Source organism: Manis pentadactyla, chromosome 9 (assembly GCF_030020395.1).
Source record: "Manis pentadactyla isolate mManPen7 chromosome 9, mManPen7.hap1, whole genome shotgun sequence".
Classification (NCBI taxonomy): Eukaryota; Metazoa; Chordata; class Mammalia; order Pholidota; family Manidae; genus Manis; species Manis pentadactyla.
The window spans coordinates 124698125-124717674 of record NC_080027.1 but is presented as its reverse complement, the minus strand read 5'-3'; the positions used below and the strand labels follow the sequence as shown (position 1 = coordinate 124717674).

Genomic DNA, 19550 nt, shown 5'->3' with positions numbered 1-19550 from the left:
ATTCCGTTCCATTGATCTATAGTTCTGTTCTTATGCCATACTGTTTTGATTACTGGACCTTTGTAATATAACTTGCAGTCAGGGAGTGTAATGCCCCCAGCTTTGTTCTTTCTCAGGATTGCTTTGGCTATTCAGGGTCTTTTGTGGTTCCATATGAATTTTTGAATTAGTTGCTTTATTTCATTGAAAAATGCTATTGGTAGTTTGATAGAGATTGCATTGAATCTGTAAATTGCATTAGGCAGTATGGCCATTTTGACAATATTAATTCTTCCTATCCATGAGCACAGGATAGATTTCCATTTCTTTGTGTCTTTTTTAATTTCTCTCATGAGTTGTAGGTTTCAACATACAGGTCTTTCACCTCGTTGGTTAGGTTTATTCCTAGGTGTTTTATTCTTTTGATGCAATTGTAAATGGAATTGTTTTCCTGATTTCTCATTCTGCTAGCTCACCGATAGTGTATAGGAATGCAACAGATTTTTGTGTATTAATTTTGTATCCTGCAACTTTGCTGAACCCAGTTATTAGTTCTAATAGTTTTTGGGTGGAGCCTTTAGAGTTTTCTATATATAATATCACATCATCTACAAATATTGACAGTTAAACTTCTTCTTTACCAATTTGAATGCCTCTTACCTCTTTATCTTGTCTGAGTGCCATTACTAGGACCTCCAGTAATATGTTGAATAAAAGTGGTGAGAGTGGACATCCTTGTCTTGTTCCTTAAAGGAAAAGCTTTCAGCTTTTTGCTATTGAATATAATGTTAGCTGTGGGTTTGTTGTATACGGCCTTTATTATGTTGAGGTACATGCCCTTAAACCCATTTCGTTGAGAGTTTTTATCATGAATAAATGTTGAAGTTCATCAAATGCTTTTTCAGCATCTATTGAGATGATTATGTGGTTTTTATCCTTTTTTGTTAATGTGGTTAATGATATTTATTGATTTCTGAATATTATACTATCTTTGCATCCCTGGAGTGAGTCCCACTTGGTTGTGATGGATGATCCTTTTGATATTTTTTAGTTCAGTTTGCTAATATTTTGTTGGGGATTTTTGCATCTGTGTTTTTCAGAGATACTGGTCTAAAACTTTCTTTTTTTGTAGTATCTTTGTCTGATTTTTGGTATTAGACTGATGCTGGCTTCATAGAATGAGTAACAACTATTCCCTCCCCTTCTACCTTTTGGAATACTTTAAGAAGGATGGGTATTAGCTCTTCTTTAAATGTTTGGTAGAATTCAGCTGTGAATCCATCTCTTCCTGGATTTTTATTTGTTGGGAGTTTTTTGATTACCAATTCAATTTCATTGCTGGAATTGGTCTCTTCAGATTTTCTGTTTCTTCCTGGGTCAGTTTTGGAAGGTTGTATTTTTCCAGGAATTTGTCTGTTTCTTCTAGGTTGTCCAATCTATTGGCATACAATTTTTCATAGAATTCTCTAACAGCTCTTTGTATTTCCATGGTATCCATTGTGAATATTCCTTTTTCTGTTCTGATTTCATATGGTACTTTCTCTTTTTCTTGGTAAGTCTGACTAGGGGGTTATCTATTTTGTTTATTTTCTCAAAGAACCAGCCCTTAGTTTTATTGATTTTTTTTCTGTTGTTTTATTCTCTATTATATTTATTTTTGCTTTGTTCTTTATTATGTCCATCTTTCTGCTAACTCTGGGTTTTGGTTGCTCTTCATTTTCTAGTTTCTTTAATGATGAGCTTATATTGTTTGTTTGGGATTGTTCTTGTTTCTTGAGGTAAGCCTGTATTCTATGTACTTCCCTCTTAGAACTGCTTTTGTGGTGTCCTACAAATTTTAGACTGTTGTATTTTCATTTTCATTTGTTTCCATGTATTGGCTTGTTTCTGCTTTGATTTGTTCATTGATCCATTGATTTAGAAGCATGTTGTTTAGTCTCTGTGTGTGTAGGCCTCTGTTTTCTTTATGTAATTTATTTCTAGTTTCATACCATTGTAGTCTGAGAAGTTGCTTGATACAATCTCTATCTTTTTAATTTATTGAGGCACTTTTTATGGCCTAGCATATAATCTATTCTGGAGAACGTTCTATGTACCCTTGAGAAAAAATGTGTATTCTGCTTTTGGCTGGAGTGTTCTGTAGATATCTGTTAAGTCTATCTGATCTAATGTGTTGTTCAGTGCCTCTGTTTCCTTATTTATTTTCTGTCTGGTTGATCTGTTGATGTGAGTGGTGCATTAAAGTCTCCTAAAATGAATTACTTGCAGTCTATTTACCCCTTTAATTCTGTTAGTGTTTGTTTTGTTTGTTTTACATATGTTGGTGCTCCTATGGTGGGTACGTAATAGATATTTATAATGGTTATATCTTAATGTTGGTCTGACCCCTTTATCATTATGTAACGTCCTTCTTTGTCTCATTACTTTCTTTGTTTGAAGTCTATTTTATATGATAAAAGTACTGCTACTCTTGCTTTTCTCTCCCTATTATTTGCATGAGATATCTTTTTTCCATCCCTTTACTTTCAGTCTGTGTATGTCTTTGGGTCTGAAATGAGTCTCTTGTAGGCAGCATATAGATGGGTCTTGTTTCTTTATGCATTGTGCCACTCTGTGTCTTTTGATTGGTGCATTCAGTCCATTTACATTTAAGGTGATTATTGATAGGTATGTACTTATTGCCATTTTATTGTTTTCTGGTTTTTGTAGTTCCACTCTGTTCCTTTCTACCTCTCTTATACTCTTCTCTTATTATGTGATGGGTTTCTTTAGTGCTGTGATTGGATTTCTCTTTTTGAATTATTTGTGTATCTATTTTAGACTTTAGGTTTATGTTTGCTATAAGGTTAAATGACAGCTTCCTGTCTATGTAACAGTCTATATTAAGTTGATGATCACTGTATTTCAAACACAGTCTAAAGGTACTTCTTTTTTCCTCCTTCCTCCTTCTCCCTTTATGGATTAGATGTCATCATCTGCACTTCCTGTGTGTCCCTTGACTGATTTGTGTGTAGTTAACTACCTTTGTTGCTTAAACTTCGTACTTGCTTGGTAAGTAATCGGTCCACTACCCATACTGTGGGTTTATTTTTACTTCTGAAAACTATGTAGGCTCAGGAACATTTCCATCTTCAGAAGTCCCTTAACATATCCCGTCATGCCAGTTTAGTGGTTTTTATTTCCTTCAGCCTTCATTTATCTGGGAAATGTTTAGTCTCTCCTTCAAATTTGAATGATAATCTTTCTGGGTAGAGGATTCTTTGTTGAAGCTCCCCTTTCAATACATTAAATATTTCATGCCCTTCCCTTCTGGCCTGTAAAGTTTCTGCTGAGAATAGACCATGTTTTTTGTTAGAGGGGAATACTTGCGGTAATTGGAATTTCTAAAATGGCTCCCCAGAGACATCCTGGCCTGATATCCAAGCCCAAAAACGTGATGAGATTGTTCTCCCAGGATTATGTTATATGGCACAACTGGCCTTAAGATAGGGAGACTTTTTCCAGGTATACCTGATCTAATCACAGAAACCCTTAAAAGCAGGGAACTTCCTCACTGATGGCAGAAGTGGAAATCAGAGAAATTTGAAGTGTGGAAAGGGCTCAGTGCACCTTTGCTGTCACAAGACGGAAGGGGCCTTGTGAGAAGAAATGAGGGCACCTCTAGCAACAGTGAGCCACCGCCAGCTGGCAGCTAGTAAGGAAACGGGACCTAGGGCCTACAGCCACAAGAAAATGATGCTGCCAGCTACCTGAATGAGCTTAAAAGCAGATTCTTCCCCAGAGCCTCTAGCTAAGAGCCTAGCCAGCAGACACCTTGATTTCTGCCTGGTGAGAAGTGAGCAGGGAACCCAGCACCGCCATGCTGGAACTCTGGCCTACAAAACTGTGAGATACTAAGTGGACATTTTGAGCCACTAAGTTTTATGGTAATTTGTTACGGCAGGAATATAAAACTGATACAACTGAAAATTTCATGATATTAAGGAAAAATGAATTTTGTAGATGTGGTTAAAAAAAAACAAAAAACACCTGACATAGGCCTCATCCTCACTGTCCTTTACTTTTCATAAATCTTTAAAGTTTTTATTTCACCCCCCACATGTATTTCCAAATTGTGTAGGATTCCTACAAACTCAAAAAGATCCATTTCAAAGCTAGAGACTTGTAGACTTAAGTTTCCCAAGAACCCCATCTGGTTGAGTTATGAAGGTAGACTTCCCTGAAGGTAGAAGGCTAGAAAACCTTTGTCTTTCTTAGACATGTATAAGAAGGAATAAGTCTTAAACTCAAAAGGTTATAAAATTATATTCCTTTTCAATTAAGTCAGACAACAAGTAGGTTTGCAGTAGCCCTAGGAATCTGAAAGGTCCTACTGCAGTCAAACTCACAGGATTGGCTTGTTCATCATCGGTCATTCATCTGTGAACCAAAGGGAAAGGCTGGTTCTCTGCAGGCCATCCCAAAATAGCTCAGATTGTTGCCCCTAGCTCTGCTAGTGCACAAGAACGTGATAGAAAATGTTCTTTCTCCTTAGTCCCTCTTCGGGGTAAATGTAAATAAGATACTTTTTTTCCCATCACTTGTGGGGTCAGGTCCTAACGCCAAAGGAACATAAGTCAAACCCGTTTCGGTCTTGGCAATAGACATGTGATTTGGTCTCATTCCTTTCCCTTGGGCCCAGCTTTTCAGAGCCACAATTTTATTTTAAACTTGGTCAGAGGAGTTTGGTTTTAATTATGTGCCTTTCTGAACTCCCAATAACTTTCAAGTTAAAAGCTTTTGTGGAGATTTTTCTAAGCCAGTCTCTGGTGTTTTGAGAGACCTGCACATTTCACCAATTAAATCCAGCCTGGCTCCTGTCCCTTTCCAGGATTGCCGTCTGAATTAATGGTCATCTTCACTCTGTTCTTTTATTAGAAACAGGTCCCAACCAATGAGGTTATTATGGGAGAATTTCAAGAGGTATGAAAGAGCCTGCTTCCTGGTTTTGGAGCATTTTAAAAACTATGGTCTATCTAGCTAATCATTCTTTTTATTTCTGTTTTCTGTATTCATATTGGTTTCTGAGCAGCTTTTAGTCTCTTCTGCTTCAGGGTGCTATTCACAATATCTATGGCCCCCAGTTGGGCCATAAAAAGCTGTGAAAGTAATTCCTTTTTTAGCAGTCTTATCTACTTCAGACACACCAGAGAGGCTCATCTTAATGCCCATCATTCATTTGTCTTCAGTAGAAGTTAAAGCAACAGTCTTGAAACACTTATAGAAGTTCCTTCTAAGAATTCCTGACTAGAGCATACGATGTAATACATTTGTATGTTAACCTGCAAATTGGATAGAAGACTCAGGCCTTTTCTAAAATATATGATGTCATCATGTCCATATAAGCTATTCAAACGCTACTTAAAGAGCAGAGTAAGAGTGACTGAGCTCTCTCAAGAGAGAGCTTGCAGAGAAAGATGGGGACATTCCCGGAACGCAAGTAAAAGGAACCCACATTCCTAGCTTGCAAAAGATCACAGATTTGGCTGGGGTCCCTAAGCCTGTGTTCTAGGACTTCCCCTTATTTGCTGCCCACTAGGCTGACCTCTTAGAAGCTTCTCTGGGAGAACCTTCGGTGTCCGTTTCCCCAGCCTGTGTACTGCTTCTCTTAAAACGTCCCTTCCTGGCTTACTGTTCCCCTGAGACCACTTAGGCGGACTCCCACTCTGCCTTTCCCACTCTCCAGATTCACGCAGTATCTCCCTGAAGGCATGGCAGTTAGCTCATTAGAATGAGAAGCAGTGTCAGGGTAACAGTGAACTGTGCTCAGTTTGAGTGACAGCAGGATGAAGAGGAAAAATTGAAGTTAAGTCTCCACCAATTCAGCAACTCAGCTCCTTTTACCCAAGAAGCCCAAACTTTTCTCTCCCCAAATCTAACCAGCGTTTTTTCATCAAACCCTAGATTATCTAGGATGTCAAGACACCAAACAAAAGGCTGCTTTCTAGAGGTATTCCCCCAGTGAAAATCAGAAAGTATGACGTAGCAACCTAAGCTGTTTTATCAGAAGCTGTTTTATCAGAAGCTGGGTAATTGAGCCCTAAATCCTATACTAGCCTATAAAAATACTCTTCTTAAGACTAATTTCTGTTACAGTGAGAACACCATCTCCTTTAGAAATCCCAGGTGTCTTCTTTTCTTTGAAATAATATTGTTTACATTATAGTCACTTTGTTGCCTCTCCTGCATCTGAATCTTGTTTTATGAGGTTTATATGCTGTCCTCTAATTGGTTGGGTTGACCTTCCCAGGACAGAGCTAGCCCAGCCCTTGAAGGCAACAATAAAATGCCAAGGCTCGCAGAGAGCTCCAACTGTCAGGTAAAAGCTGGGGGAATGTTAGAAGCAGTGAGGAAAAATAAAGGATTGACTTGCAAGTCCTATTTTCTCTGGTATCTGGGTCTAGGTGCATTGTCTACTGTCTTGTCTACTGGATCACTCATCACTTATACATTTTTATAAAAAATTGAAACAAATTAACATGCTTTTAAAAAATGCTAAACAACAAACTGTGAGATTTGCTTTTAGTTACTCCTGGCAAGCAGAAATAAGAGTGTCATTCATCAGCTTAGGTGGCTGTCTTTAGGAAACATCTGCAGTGTGCCTGTAGGGGCAGGAACTGGTGTGGCAATCCCAAGTTTGAGCACCTTCCCCCACATGCTGTCATCTGTGGAAAAATTAATTTAGGCCCCTTGAAAACCGTGTGGAACCTGCCTTTTCATATCCAGGAATCTGTGGATTTTTTCTGATTGCTGCTTGGTGGTGCTAACCTATTTTTTTGTGTTTTTAAGTTCTTAAATGTTTGTATTTTATATCAGCCTCCTCCCTGGAGGCCATACTGCACATGGCCACACTGTACCGTCACATAATAGAACTTCCTTGGTTGTGATGGCAGGGCATAAATAGCTTTATAGTACTTCCAGACCATTTGAAATGAAAAGATTAATTGCATGTCATTTGTATGGGAATAATCAACAGAAATGGTTTGCATGCTTTGATATATATATATATATATATATATATATATATATCAAAGGGCTTTGGATGCAGGGAATTGAGCTCACATGCATGTATTATCAGTCTTACCCGACTAATACCTGGTAAAATCCTAATTTCTCTGTCGTAGTGAAAAAAAAAAAAGCTCTTTCTTCACTATAGAGACAACTGCCAGGGCTTACACAGCAGAATTTAAAGCTGACGATATAGCTAAAATCTTACCCAACATTAGATATTTACAAAGAGGAAACAAACATTTTCAAGTGAGGTCTGATATGTTAGGAATAACAAAGTCAATGAACAGACATGATTTGTCAGTTAAGTTAATCCAGTCTCATCCTGTGTACACCAGGCGGAAGTGGGCTTTTATTTCAATAGAAGGATGAAAAAGAAGGCACAAGGCAGGCCAGTTTGATTATAAGAGTCGTTTTCCATACCTGAGGGAGGTTGTAGAATGCCCATCTTTGGAGAGACTATAAAGTATGGTTCTCCCACATGGATCATAGTTTGAAAAGAAGCAGCGAGAGAAAGTAAATGGTCTCCTAAATTACTGTTTCATTCGGTTGCATCTGAGCTTGATTCCCTGTATCCAGAGTCCTAGATAACCTTGCTACTTTAATGGGAATCAACAGCCAATTTAGTATTTTTACAACAAAAAAAAAAAGTGAAAGGAGGAGAAAAGGAATAGGGCAGGAGAGGAACCTGACATTTTAAGAGAGCACCTCCTTGTAATTTTCGTTTAATTCTTGCCCGTGGTAAGGTCCCATAGCTGGAAGATGTCAGAGCCAAAGTTAGAGCTCAGTCCAGCCATCACATCCCTTCCCAGACTCTTTGGCATGTCATAATTTAGTTTTCCTGGGTTGTGAATTTTAATTCGCTCAGATGCCATAAAGACTAGATCTTATCACAAGGCTGGTGAATGGATATCACCAACATTCTAACATTTCAGTTTTACTTGAATACACTTGAAGTGTTTTTATGTATTAAGTAATTATTGAGAGGTGATTAAAATTTAGGGCTTTTTGAATAAGAGCTCCTTCAAGAGGCAAAAAACCCTTAATATTGATAAAGTAGTAATTGATAGTGTGGGATATGCATATGACTCTCACTGAAGATCAGTTAAAAAAGTGAGACAGGCAAATTCCTAAATTCCAGATTCACAAATTTTAGAATACTCAACTCTAAGTGTGTGAGAACATTAAAGATGCACCATATACTTTTCCTACTGACTCCCCCATCTCAAATGGGGCGTGTCCTCATGGTGTGGGCAATCCAGTCTGGGGAGGTCCCCTTACCTGCTAGGTAAGGCCTCAACTCGTGGGAGGGTTCTTGACTGATGGGGAAGGAATTCCCAAGCCGGTCGTGCAAGTACAAGCAAAGAGCAGTTTACGAAGGCAAAGTACACACTCCAGGAGGGAGTGCAGAGATGCCCCAGAGGTGAGCAGCTCGTGGGGCTCAGGCTCAGTGGTCTGATAGCTGGAGTTGAAGCAGAGGTGGAACACTCATCAGGTTCAGTGGGGTTTTCTTGGAGTGGGAGGGGATTTCTGGGAAACACCCTCTTTTTGTCTTTTGAGGGTCACTCTCAGAACTGCCCTGGTGCCAAGGGGTGTGGTTTTTAGTTTGCTGATGAGCAGATAAGGACTTTGTGATGAAGTCAGGGCCACTGCTCCTCCATGTTGGAAGCAGTCAGTTCTGGCAGGTCTGGCGTCTATACCCTCCCTCCCCACATCCCCTGAGAACAGTTTACACGGAGTGTTTAGAATACATACAAGCATCTAACTGAATGTAAACACCGGCCAAAGTCCCCAACCCCCGCTCTGCTCGTGTCTGGCTAACCACCCCCTGTAACACTCACATTAAAAGGCCTTGTTTGATGCAGTGGTGCTTAGTGGGGCTATACAACAGAACCTCCTGGGGCACTTCTCACAGTGAGAAGGCCCTACGCTAGGCCCTTTGAAGGAGGATCTCCAGGATTGAGCTTAGAATGTATGAATGCATTTTGAAAAAGCACATGAGAATTCTGATGAATATAAACCCTGATTTAGAGAGAATTCCATGGAGAAGAGCCACCTTTTACCAACATCACCTGCTCAGTCCCTCTTCAGTCAGCTGTGCTGTCACACCATACTTCCTGTGGACAGCTTTAGGGTGTCGTGTACTGGGCTGTCCCACTGTGCTTGCTGACAAACCGCTGGCTCCCAGGGACAGTTCAGTGCTTCAGCAAAGCAGTGTCATTGAGTGACTCCTGGTATTTCAAGGATTCAGCGTTCAGTGTGCAGGGCATTAGGCCCTTGTTTCTCTTTTTCCTGCTTTTGTCTGTCTGAGGATTTTGTTGTTCAAAAGAGGAAATAAGTAAATATATTCAATCAACTGGAGTTTTTACTTGCCTGAGGTCTTTTTAAAAAAAGTGAAGAGGGTAAGGCATCTATGATTAAAAAAACAAATGTAAAACACGTATATAATTATTTTTTGTTGTTGGTTTACAAGGACCATAGGTAACCAAGCTTGCAGTTTGCATCCATAAAACTCCTTTCTTCTGAGACCTCAGAGTTCTTTCTTATTCTTTAAAAATGTTTAACAACATCCAAGGGACCAGGATGGGACTTCCCCTCTCCCCCCTACCCTCACTCTTCTGCTTTCCCTAGAGATCTGGCGCTGTCCTGAGTTCTAATATTTGTAAATTGCAGTATTCACTCAGGGTAGGGTTGAGCGTTTGTGAACTGAAGGAAATTCATAGAATGGATATTGAGATCCAGAGAGGCTAAACATCGCAAAGAGGCAGTCACTCCTAGAACCCAGGGATGGTTAGTTGCACGGTGGAGGGGGCAGTTTTTGATCATTTTACATTTTGCTGACTTCCAGTTTAAAAAGACGTCTGAAATCTAGTGAATCATGGAATGCAGAGAAGTGTGAACTAGACCTAAGTAACCTTGTGTGCAGTCGTTGAGTTGCTTTTCTTAAGTTGTACCCTATCTCCAACTGTGAAGTTGAGATATCTGATTGGAAAGTACATTTTTAAGTGGAAATAATAATTATTAGTCTCTTGCTAATGCTGGTTTTGTTTTGTTTTGTCTCTTCCTTTCTCTAGCATGAAAGACTTTCTAGGTAAGAACTTTCTCTGTTTTTATGCATGCTTAATACTTGTGAGTCAATGCATGTCTAGTCAAACCTAACTTTATGTAGTATAGTAGTACTTCTCGCATCCTGTCCTTCCCTCTCACTTCCACAACCACCACAATTCAGACTTTTATTATCTCCCGTGAAAAGTGACACCACAGCTTTTCAACTCACCCTTCCTGCCTCCAGATTCTCCTTCCAGTTCATTTTATATACTTTTACCACATTAATTTGCTTAGGGCACCAGTGTACAAGGCACTGTGCTAGGGAAACAACATGAGTAAGATACCGTCGTGGGGACTGTCGTGGTACAAGGGTGCAGGAGCTGTGGGCAGAGAGAAGAGGCAGGTAACCCAGGCTGGTGGTCCGGGGAAGACTTCACTGGACAATAGATGCCTAAATTGAGAGTGAGTTTAAATACTGTCATTTAATAGTGGGTCCAGCACAACTCCTTGTACCTAGATGGTGTTCGGTAATAATTCATTGAGTAAAATAAAGACGTTTCACAATTGCTAAAAAATCAAGGAAGCATATCAGTTTGGGGAATGATCCTCTGTAATTTTTCACCTAGGATCTAAGGTACAAAACTGATCTTCCTGAGAAATAAAACTAAAAATAATAGAGACTGTGGAGCCAGAAGTTTGAATCTCTCCTTTTCTCACTCTTCCTCTGATGGAGAAATTAAGAAGAGATTGAGGGAAGATGTAGTCACGGAATAGCGTTGGGCAGATGAGGCTCATAATTTGTTTGATAATTGACCTGGTTGTACCTTATCCATATATTTTAACATGTACAAGTTAACATGTGGTCTCCCTCTACATACCCTCTCACCCAGCACCAGCAGAGGATAAATAATTTACATGTAACCTAGCAGAAAATTAGTTTTATAAAACTGGTGGCAAGTGGTATTTTGCTATAGTTAATTTTTTGTGAACTCTGTTACATTATAATGGCCATTTATGAAAAGAAACTTTTACTACAAGTTTCAAAATATGCTATAAGACTGTAATGATTAAAGCAATGAGTTACTAGTTCAAGAATAAACAAAGATATTGATGGAACACAATAGATAGCCCCCAAAAGTCATATATTTAATAAGATGACTTTTCAACTCAGTGGGGAAAGAATTATTTAATAACTGATCATTGGGACAGCTGGCCCTCTATTTGGGACAGCTGGCAAATAGATCCTTCTCCTCGAGCCATACCCGAAAACAACACAAAACAAAAAAGCAAAACCACCCCCAGATTACTGCAAAAGTAGTGGAAGAGAATATTCTATAATCTTTTTATGGAAAAGACCTTCCCAAGCATGATATCTTAAAGGTAAAAATTATCAAATTTAATGAAATAAAGTTTTAAATCTCTGCTACGAAAAGAGACCATAAACAGAGATAAAATTAAAGTGGGAAAAAATATTTGCAACCTATGTTAGTTTTGAAAGCCTGACTGTATAGGACACTCCCACAATATAACAAGAAAAAGATGAACAAAGGCTATGAATGAGCAATTCAGAAACAAAGATAATTAACCGAAGATATTGAACCTCCTTAACGATTTAAAAATATTAAAATTAACGAGATATTTCTCCTGTTGGAATGGAAAGGATTAAACCTCTCTGGAGGGCCATCTATGTATATCAACATTTAAAATACATATGCCCCTAACTGAACAGTGCCACTCCTAAGATCTTGTCCTTTGAAAATAATTGGACAAATGCACTAAGATTTATACCTGACTTCTCATTGTAGCATTATTTATAGTAACTAAAATATTCAAAACAATGTAAGTACGTATCAATAGAAGATAAATTATCATACAGCCATACAATGGAAGACTATACTGTCATTTAAAAAAAAGAGGCAAATCTGCTTTTCCTTACATGATGAGATGCCTACAGTCATAGTGACAGGTGTAGAGGGGAGCAGGAAGAGTTAGAAAGCAGAATGTATTATCTGATTGTATTTATAGAAATACATTTTTTAGCATATTTATGTGTTTAACATCCTGCAAGGATATGAACTAAATTGTAAATTGTTAATAATGGTTATTTCTTGGGCAGGATTATGGGATGACTTATTTTCTATTTTGGAGCACTTTGGTACTAAAATTTTTCTACATGCCAGTATTGCTTTGGTAATCAGGGAAGTCCATATAGAGATCTCTATGTACAAAATTTTTTTTAGAGTGTAAGAAGATAAAAACTGTTGTGAAGAATGTTATAGGACTTGGCGTCTCTGTAAGAAAAACGGGGCCGTCAGCGTCAGCGGGCGCTTTGCCGCCACCGCCCCCCCGTGTCATCCCTCTCACCCTTCTACCCCTCCTAACGCTTATCCCGGCCCCCTGCCCCCAGCTTCAGCAGGAGCTGCACAGGACAGATGTCAGGTGGAAGTCTCACAGCTGTGGCTCTTCAAGCCCCCCCAGTTCAGGCACGTAGGGTCCACAGGGCTGGTTTGTACGCAGCGATTTTACACGCCACATTTTAGTTTGCAAAGAGCAGAGTCCGAGAACAGTAGAAACCAGTGTTAAGGATCAGGGTGACTGAAGTTGTACACTCCAACAGGTGATCAGCTGAGAGACCCTTCCACGGAGGTAACTTAACCAGTATTGGAAATAAAACCACCATCAACTGAGAGCCTGCTTGCTAGAAGATGCAGAACTCCTAGTCACAGGCGTAACAGTCTGGATGTGAAACATGGACAGCGGGGTAGAAAACCAGCTGTTCGGCACTGTTGTGGTGTCCCTGAAACGTCAGGTGCCCATGGCCCTGCAGTGCGCCTGGCAAGCATAAGTACCATGGTCTGGCTGCCATCCGTCCCTCACTCACCTCCAGCTCAGAACACCAAGTCCATGTGTTTCTGATTCATTGAGAGGCCATTGGAATATTTTCCATGAGCCACTGGGATCTAAGAAACTTCTGCTTTTAAAAGCACACTCTAGAAGGAAGCTGTTTAGCCCTGAAGTAATTTGAAAAGCTCTAAGATTTAAGTCAGCTCATGGGTCCAAACCACCAGTTTTTCAAGTAAGCTCCGTTCGTGGCATACAGCAGCCTCCTTCTCCAAGCTGGCGCGGCTCAGCCGTGAGGTCCGGGAATGCCAGCGGAGAGGGATTCAAGGAAGGAATGCTGTGCGTCGCCTGGCCAGAACTCTCAAGTGCTTCCTAGAAAACCACGCTTACATGCTTGAATTGCCTTCCCCCTACCTCTTTGTTCTTATGTGTCTCCTGCAGGTTGGAATCGGGAGGTAGTAACCCTACAACCAGTGATTCTTATGGTGACCGGGCTTCAGCAAGAGCCCGCCGGGAGGCCCGGGAGGCCCGCCTGGCCACCCTGACCAGCCGTGTGGAAGAGGACAGCAACAAGGATTATAAAAAAGTAGGGTCTTTTTTCAATTTCCTGTTCTTGGATTATAACACATAAGCTTCTCAACCTTTTCCCCAGTGTGAAGAAAGTGAGTGTATTTCCGATGAAGCAGAATGAAGGGTGCGTAAATGATAAATAGTAACAGTTCCTCCCAGTTTTCTTGGTTTGCTCTACCTCTCTGCCAGCTAAATAAGACCCATATATTGTTTTTAGTGCCTTGAGTCAGACGTTTAGAGGTGTAGGAAAAGAATGAAGAATTATAGAAAGGGGATATAAAAGTAATGCTGTTTGTGGGAGCCCCGGAAAACTATCTGACGGACCCTGCGTCAGAGGCCCGGATACCAGATAGTTGAACAAGGTCCTGTGGATACTGACCGAATACTCCTCGCTGAAAGGAGGCTGCAGTGATGATCTGGGGGGCAGGGGTTTCAGTCGTTGCGCAGCTCATTTCCTTGGCCTCTTGCAGCAGAGCACCCAGCTCCAGGGGCCTTGAACACCTTCTCTTTCAAGTGCTTGAGATGCCAAGGAAAAAACGTTTTTGTTAAGAAAATGTTTATTTTGTTAAGCAGAACTTGATAATACACTGGGCTGGCTCTAAGAAAATATTCTCTTTTGTATGCAAACGACATTTTTAAGCAATGCAAATGCCCTGTAGGAGAAAATGGATTGACTATCCCCTGCTCACCACCTGCCCCCGAACCCCCGAGATGAACAGTTTTGAAATTGGAGCAGTATTCTCTGTGTTCAGCCCCTGGGACTGCACTGATGTTAAGAAGCACAAGACCAGATGGCGGAGTGTATTGTTTCCTAGACTTCCTCCCGGCTTCCCCATCTGCCCCCAATGGTGGTTTGGGGCAGAGAGCCCTGGGCCGCCTCATGTGATGCGACCGTGTGGGTCCTAATCCTGGAGCCCGGCCGATTAGCTGACCTGGTTCCCTTTCCTCCTCACCCCAGCTCTATGAGAGTGCCCTGACCGAAAACCAAAAGCTGAAAACGAGACTTCAGGAGGCCCAGCTGGAGCTGGCAGATGTAAAGTCCAAGCTTGAGAAGGCGGCCCAGGTAAGGGGCAAGAGCAAGAAGCTGGTGAAGCGGCTGAGCCGCGCTGACCTCGCGGTGGGAGGTAAGGCAGAGTCACGCCTGGCCCTCCTCCGCGGCGGGGAGCTGGAAGCCTCACAGATGCTAATTTGAATTTAGGGTTCAATCAGCACTTAAAGTGGAAAGTTGATAGTTCAGTGAACAATTCCTGCTGGCCTGAATGCTGCTGATTAATATCATGGATTATCTGCTTTTTTCTCAGGAGAAAAGTATCAACCCATGTTAACAGGGTTAGTCCTAGATAAAGTCTCCTGTGTTAGTTATCATATTTCAGTTCAGTTTATCTACACATCACCTAGAGAGGGCTGAGCAAGACACTATTAAACCTAGTGCAGAGAGGCAACAAAGCAGGCCTAGCGAAAGAAGCGGTTTGCTTAGGTCATGTAACAATCAAGGGCAGGGTTTCATTACAACACAGGATCGAGTCCCAGGTCAGAGATTCTGTCCTGTGGCGTATGTTACCTCCCCAAGACCACTGTCTTTAGGCCTAGGAATTAGGAACATTAGTGGCAGAAAGACCAGATAAGTCATTTCCTTTTACCGCCAGGCCTGATTTAATTAGGCAATGCTTTGAGGTAATAGCCTCTTTCCCAGTGAAACAAACCCTGCCAGCTGCAAGCTGAAGCCAGTGCTGTCTGAGGTTATTGCTGAGTGAACAGGAAACCTGTTGAGTTATTGCCCTCCTGGAATGCCTGGGGACTAAGAATTTTGAAAGCTAAACTAAGGTAAAAATGACCTTTTACGAGGAAAGCATAAATGAAAACCAGAGATGGCTGGTTGTTCTGGCTGTATGATATCACCCAAAGGAAAGACTGAAATGCTAGGGCTGCTGCGTGGGGTTTGGCCGGGAGAGGGGTGGAGTATCCTCTGAACATCTTGTCACAACCCTTCTGGAATGGGATGAGCAAGGGGGTGCCAACACTTGCAAGACAGGACCCCAGAACTGCAGGGATCCCAGCAGGACAGCCAGGACACCCACATTTTCTGGAGAAGGACACAAAATGGGTGACCCATCCTGTGAGCTGCCTGCCAGTCTGGAAGAGGCACCCCACTTTGCCTGGATATAGTAGCTGGGTGTGGCTCTAGTGCTGGGAGTTTCTAAGACCTACTGCAGCGCAGGTGACAACTGGGCTTAAAGCGATTTAGTGGAACAAGGAATATAAGTCTCAATATGAAAACAAAAAATATATGCACACTTAACGTATAACCTGCCACAAGGCTGTGGACCTTACAGGCTCTTTGACCCCACCATTTCTGAGCCAGGCAAAATGTGCCTTTCACGGTAGACCCTCAGAAGGTGTCTGCAGCCAATTTTTATTCTGACCAGTGTCACAAATTGGCCGTGGTTAACAAATACAGATCACGTGCTGGTTCTCATCAGGTATTATGGGCTGTTTTACAGAGAATCAGGGCAGAGTCATGTGAGGAGCCACAAGGGGACCCACCTGCTTGCCACTCTTTCCCCAGCAGAGGCTCGGACAGCACATTTCCTGCCCTTTACGGGTTCCTGGCTTTTCCACACGCCAGTGCTTCAGAGCAGCAAGCAGTCTGACAGGCTGCTGACATCAGCTTGCACAGAGGACATTGAAAATAAAATCAGCCTTTCCAGTCGCTGGGGAAAGCATCCACTTGCTAACCAACTACTCTGCTGGGGTGTCGAATATACTTAGTTTTGCCAACTACAAGTTGTTGAAATTCAGAAGTAGTGATGCTACAAACTAAGTCTCTGCTATTTACCAAAAATGGAGTCATTTGGCAGGACAATGGTTGGAGGAGGGCCCGTTAGCCTCACACATTTGTAGGGAGACAGTTACCACATGGACACACGTAATGTTTTTACATAAAAGGTTCACCCGAACTCTATGGGGGTAAAGATTAAAAAAACAAACCAATTCTTTGTAGAAGTGAACTAAGTTAAGTTTACTTTGTATAAGTGAACTAAGTGAAAACAGTGAAATCATCACAGCTTCTGTGCTTCTCAGGCTTAGGGAAGAGAGACTTGTGAGGACATAAACATGCTACAGGATCTATTTCTGCCTTTTTTCTTTAACTTCTGCCTTGTAGTAAATTCAGCGTAAAGGCAGACAGCCATGATCTTCAGAACAGAAGTGAAAGCCCAGGACAAAAGCCAGAAATCCAAGTTATACTGTTAGTTTTAACTTTTCCTTAATTTTCTTTAAAAAGAAACCTCTGTGAGAAGACCAGCATAATGTCTGCATTTATTAAATGGCCTGTGCATGGTAATAGGCAAAATAAAAATAATCACCTTGTACTTATTAAATTATATGGAATGTAAGAAATTCTGTCTAATTCTCTGGTGCTGAGGCCAGAGGGAACTTAAGGATTCATTTCCTTACCCTGTGTAAGAGTCATTACCTGAAGTCACTCTACTTATTAGCTGTGGGAGCTAAATCGTTTTAGCCCCTCTGCAAAATTTATATTGAAAATCAAAAGATGACCTGAAGTAAAGTTCTAATCTTTTACTCAAACAAAAACTTACGTTACCTGGAAGCCCAGTATATAAAACAGATAGAGTGGAACTGTGAGGCCACTGATCTCAAAGAGAGATGGCCTCGGTTCCCCAAGCAGAACCGAGTGCACGGGAGAGCTCAGGCGAGTGCATAGGGCTCAGACACTCCAGCTCACAGTCCCAGCCTCTTAAAGAAGAAAAGCCACTGTCCTTTCCTCTGGGTTGTGAGTTACTCACATGAAAGAAGAGGGTGGGAGTGGTGAGGTAATGGGAAGGTAGTTGACACTGAAGACCTCTAGCAGGTGTTCCTGTGTGTGTGTGTGTTGTGGTGATGTCTTTGTGTTTCTGACTGTTGTAGATGTCAGAGTGTTACTACTGCCTTCCCCTCCCCAGTGGGAATCCTGCAAACTTCAGAGGCAATAATGTTAGGCTTAGAGATCTACCAGAATCTGTTTTTTAGGGGCCCCTGCTATGGTGGTGTCTATTTCTGGGTGTCTGATGGTGAAGCTCAACTAGACCAGCCTTCTTCTGGCCCTGGGACATCTGAAGTAACGCCATCTCCCTTCCGTTTGCTCTAGCAGAAACAGGAGAAGACCTCTGACCGGTCGTCTGTGCTGGAGATGGAGAAACGGGTATGTGTGTGTCTCTTTCTCCTCTGTTTCATCTCTTCCTGAGTTTCTATAACTTTGTTGTTCATGCCAACAGAAAAAGTTCGTCTTAAGAAGGAGGGCGTTCTGCCACGTTCCATTCCCAGCTTGATAATAAATTCTTTTTGGCCGACTCTGGACGGCAGTTTGATCGCCAGTCCCTTTGGCTTCCTCAGAGGGTCAGTGCTGTTCACATATTCCAGGCTTAGGGTGGGAAGGTCCTTGGAAGATCATTTCGTACATTGGTTCTGCCTCAGAACAGAACTGCGTGCACGCGCGTGCGCGCGCACACACACACACACACACACACACACACACACACACACACACACACACACACACACACACACACACACACACACACACACACACACACACACACACACACACACACACACACACACACACACACACACACACACACACACACACACACACACACACACACGACCAAGGCTTCTTTACCCTTCCCTTCACCTTGAACAGAAAGAAAGCTTTGAGCAGGACCCTCTGCCATTGATTTAGGAGCCAGCAGAGTCATTCATTCACTCTGACTGGGGGGAGGATTTCTGGTTTAATTGCTGACCTCCTTCCTACTGCATTCTGAATATTCTTGGATTAGGAAAACTCATATTTATTGCTGTCCCCTACCTTTGATTTGACCCTAGGAGTATAATATTTTCCCATCTCTCCTGTTTAATTTGGAAAGCAGCTAAGTTTTATATTTTATTCCCTTGGCCTCTAACAGAACCTCCTTGCTATCTCGTCTAACCAAGGAATCTTCACTGGGTTCAGGCTGAATCAGCAGTCAGTTTCTGGGAGAGAGAAATGGGATTGGGGCAGGGCTGTTTCCCCACAGACAATGCTGTTTGCCTTCTGACCATCTGCTCCCCAGCATGAGAAAAGCAGTCCCTAGGAATTGGGGTGGGGGGCATTGCTGAAGGTTACGATGCCTTCTTGTTATTAGAGAGCAAGGGTCCTGATCACTTGCAGTCATTTAAAATTCTAGGAAATCTTCAATCCCCCGAATTGCTCAGAGTGCCTTGGTCTTGTTCTGTTTGCATATTAACCAGTTGCTTCCCCATTATCTTCTAATTGTCCGAAAGATTTGGATGATGTGACTGTTGTCGGTGACGTAGTTCCATCCCACCAGTGGCAGCATCACATAGTGCTGGCATCTCCTGCATAAGGTTTCCCTGAGTCGTGGAGATGCTGATCTCGTGGCAGCTGGGAAGGCAGCATTTCGACTGCTTTCTAAACCTGGTAGATGTTCAGTGGTCTCATTGTTTCTAAACAGGAGAGGCGAGCCTTGGAGCGGAAGATGTCGGAGATGGAGGAAGAGATGAAGGTATGGAGAGATTTCCTTCCGCCCTTTGTGTGCCTGTTCCCCGAACGACCGCCAGGACTGGGCGGATGAGCCTAGGCCTGCCCCTCCAAATTTCACCACACACTCAACTCCCTCAAGAAGAGATGATGGGTGAAGGGGAGGCAAGCACGTGTCCTCAGCCACTGCACAGGCTGAGTCCACACGACGTGCCCTGGAGGCCCCTCAGAGCCTTTCTGGGAGCAGATAATGCCTTCGGTTTCAGGGGGGGCCTCTAGCAGGCTGGAGACAAACCCAGTTGTTCTCTCAAGGTTTCCCAAGCAATGGCTTCACTCTCAAGGGGCTAGACGAGAATGCCAAGCAGCCTCTCTAGGCCTCAGGTTAGGTGTCTAGGAATTCTGAGCACAGCCAGATGCTGCCTCCCTCGTTCGTCCCCATCTCAGTCCTTTGCTAGAAAGAACACAGTTTGAGTCGTTCTGCAGCAGAAGACTGATTCACATATTGAGTTCCTGCCCCAGTCCATTT

General features: G+C 42.2%; 1 protein-coding gene across 9 annotated transcripts in view; it reads left to right on the top strand.

The window, feature by feature from the left end:
- The window catches only part of PPP1R12B (protein phosphatase 1 regulatory subunit 12B), a 223580-nt gene that overhangs the window by 187322 nt on the left and 16708 nt on the right, over window positions 1-19550 (top strand). For 7 of the 9 annotated variants that reach the window (XM_057508113.1, XM_057508118.1, XM_057508115.1 and 4 more), the window contains 5 exons: window positions 10101-10117; window positions 13357-13501; window positions 14444-14548; window positions 17633-17686; window positions 18999-19049. In XM_057508113.1, coding sequence (XP_057364096.1) covers window positions 10101-10117; window positions 13357-13501; window positions 14444-14548; window positions 17633-17686; window positions 18999-19049 — 372 coding nt within the window. The remainder of the gene's footprint in view (window positions 1-10100; window positions 10118-13356; window positions 13502-14443; window positions 14549-17632; window positions 17687-18998; window positions 19050-19550) is intronic. The other 2 variants (XM_057508114.1, XM_057508117.1) reach the window with 1 other exon arrangement.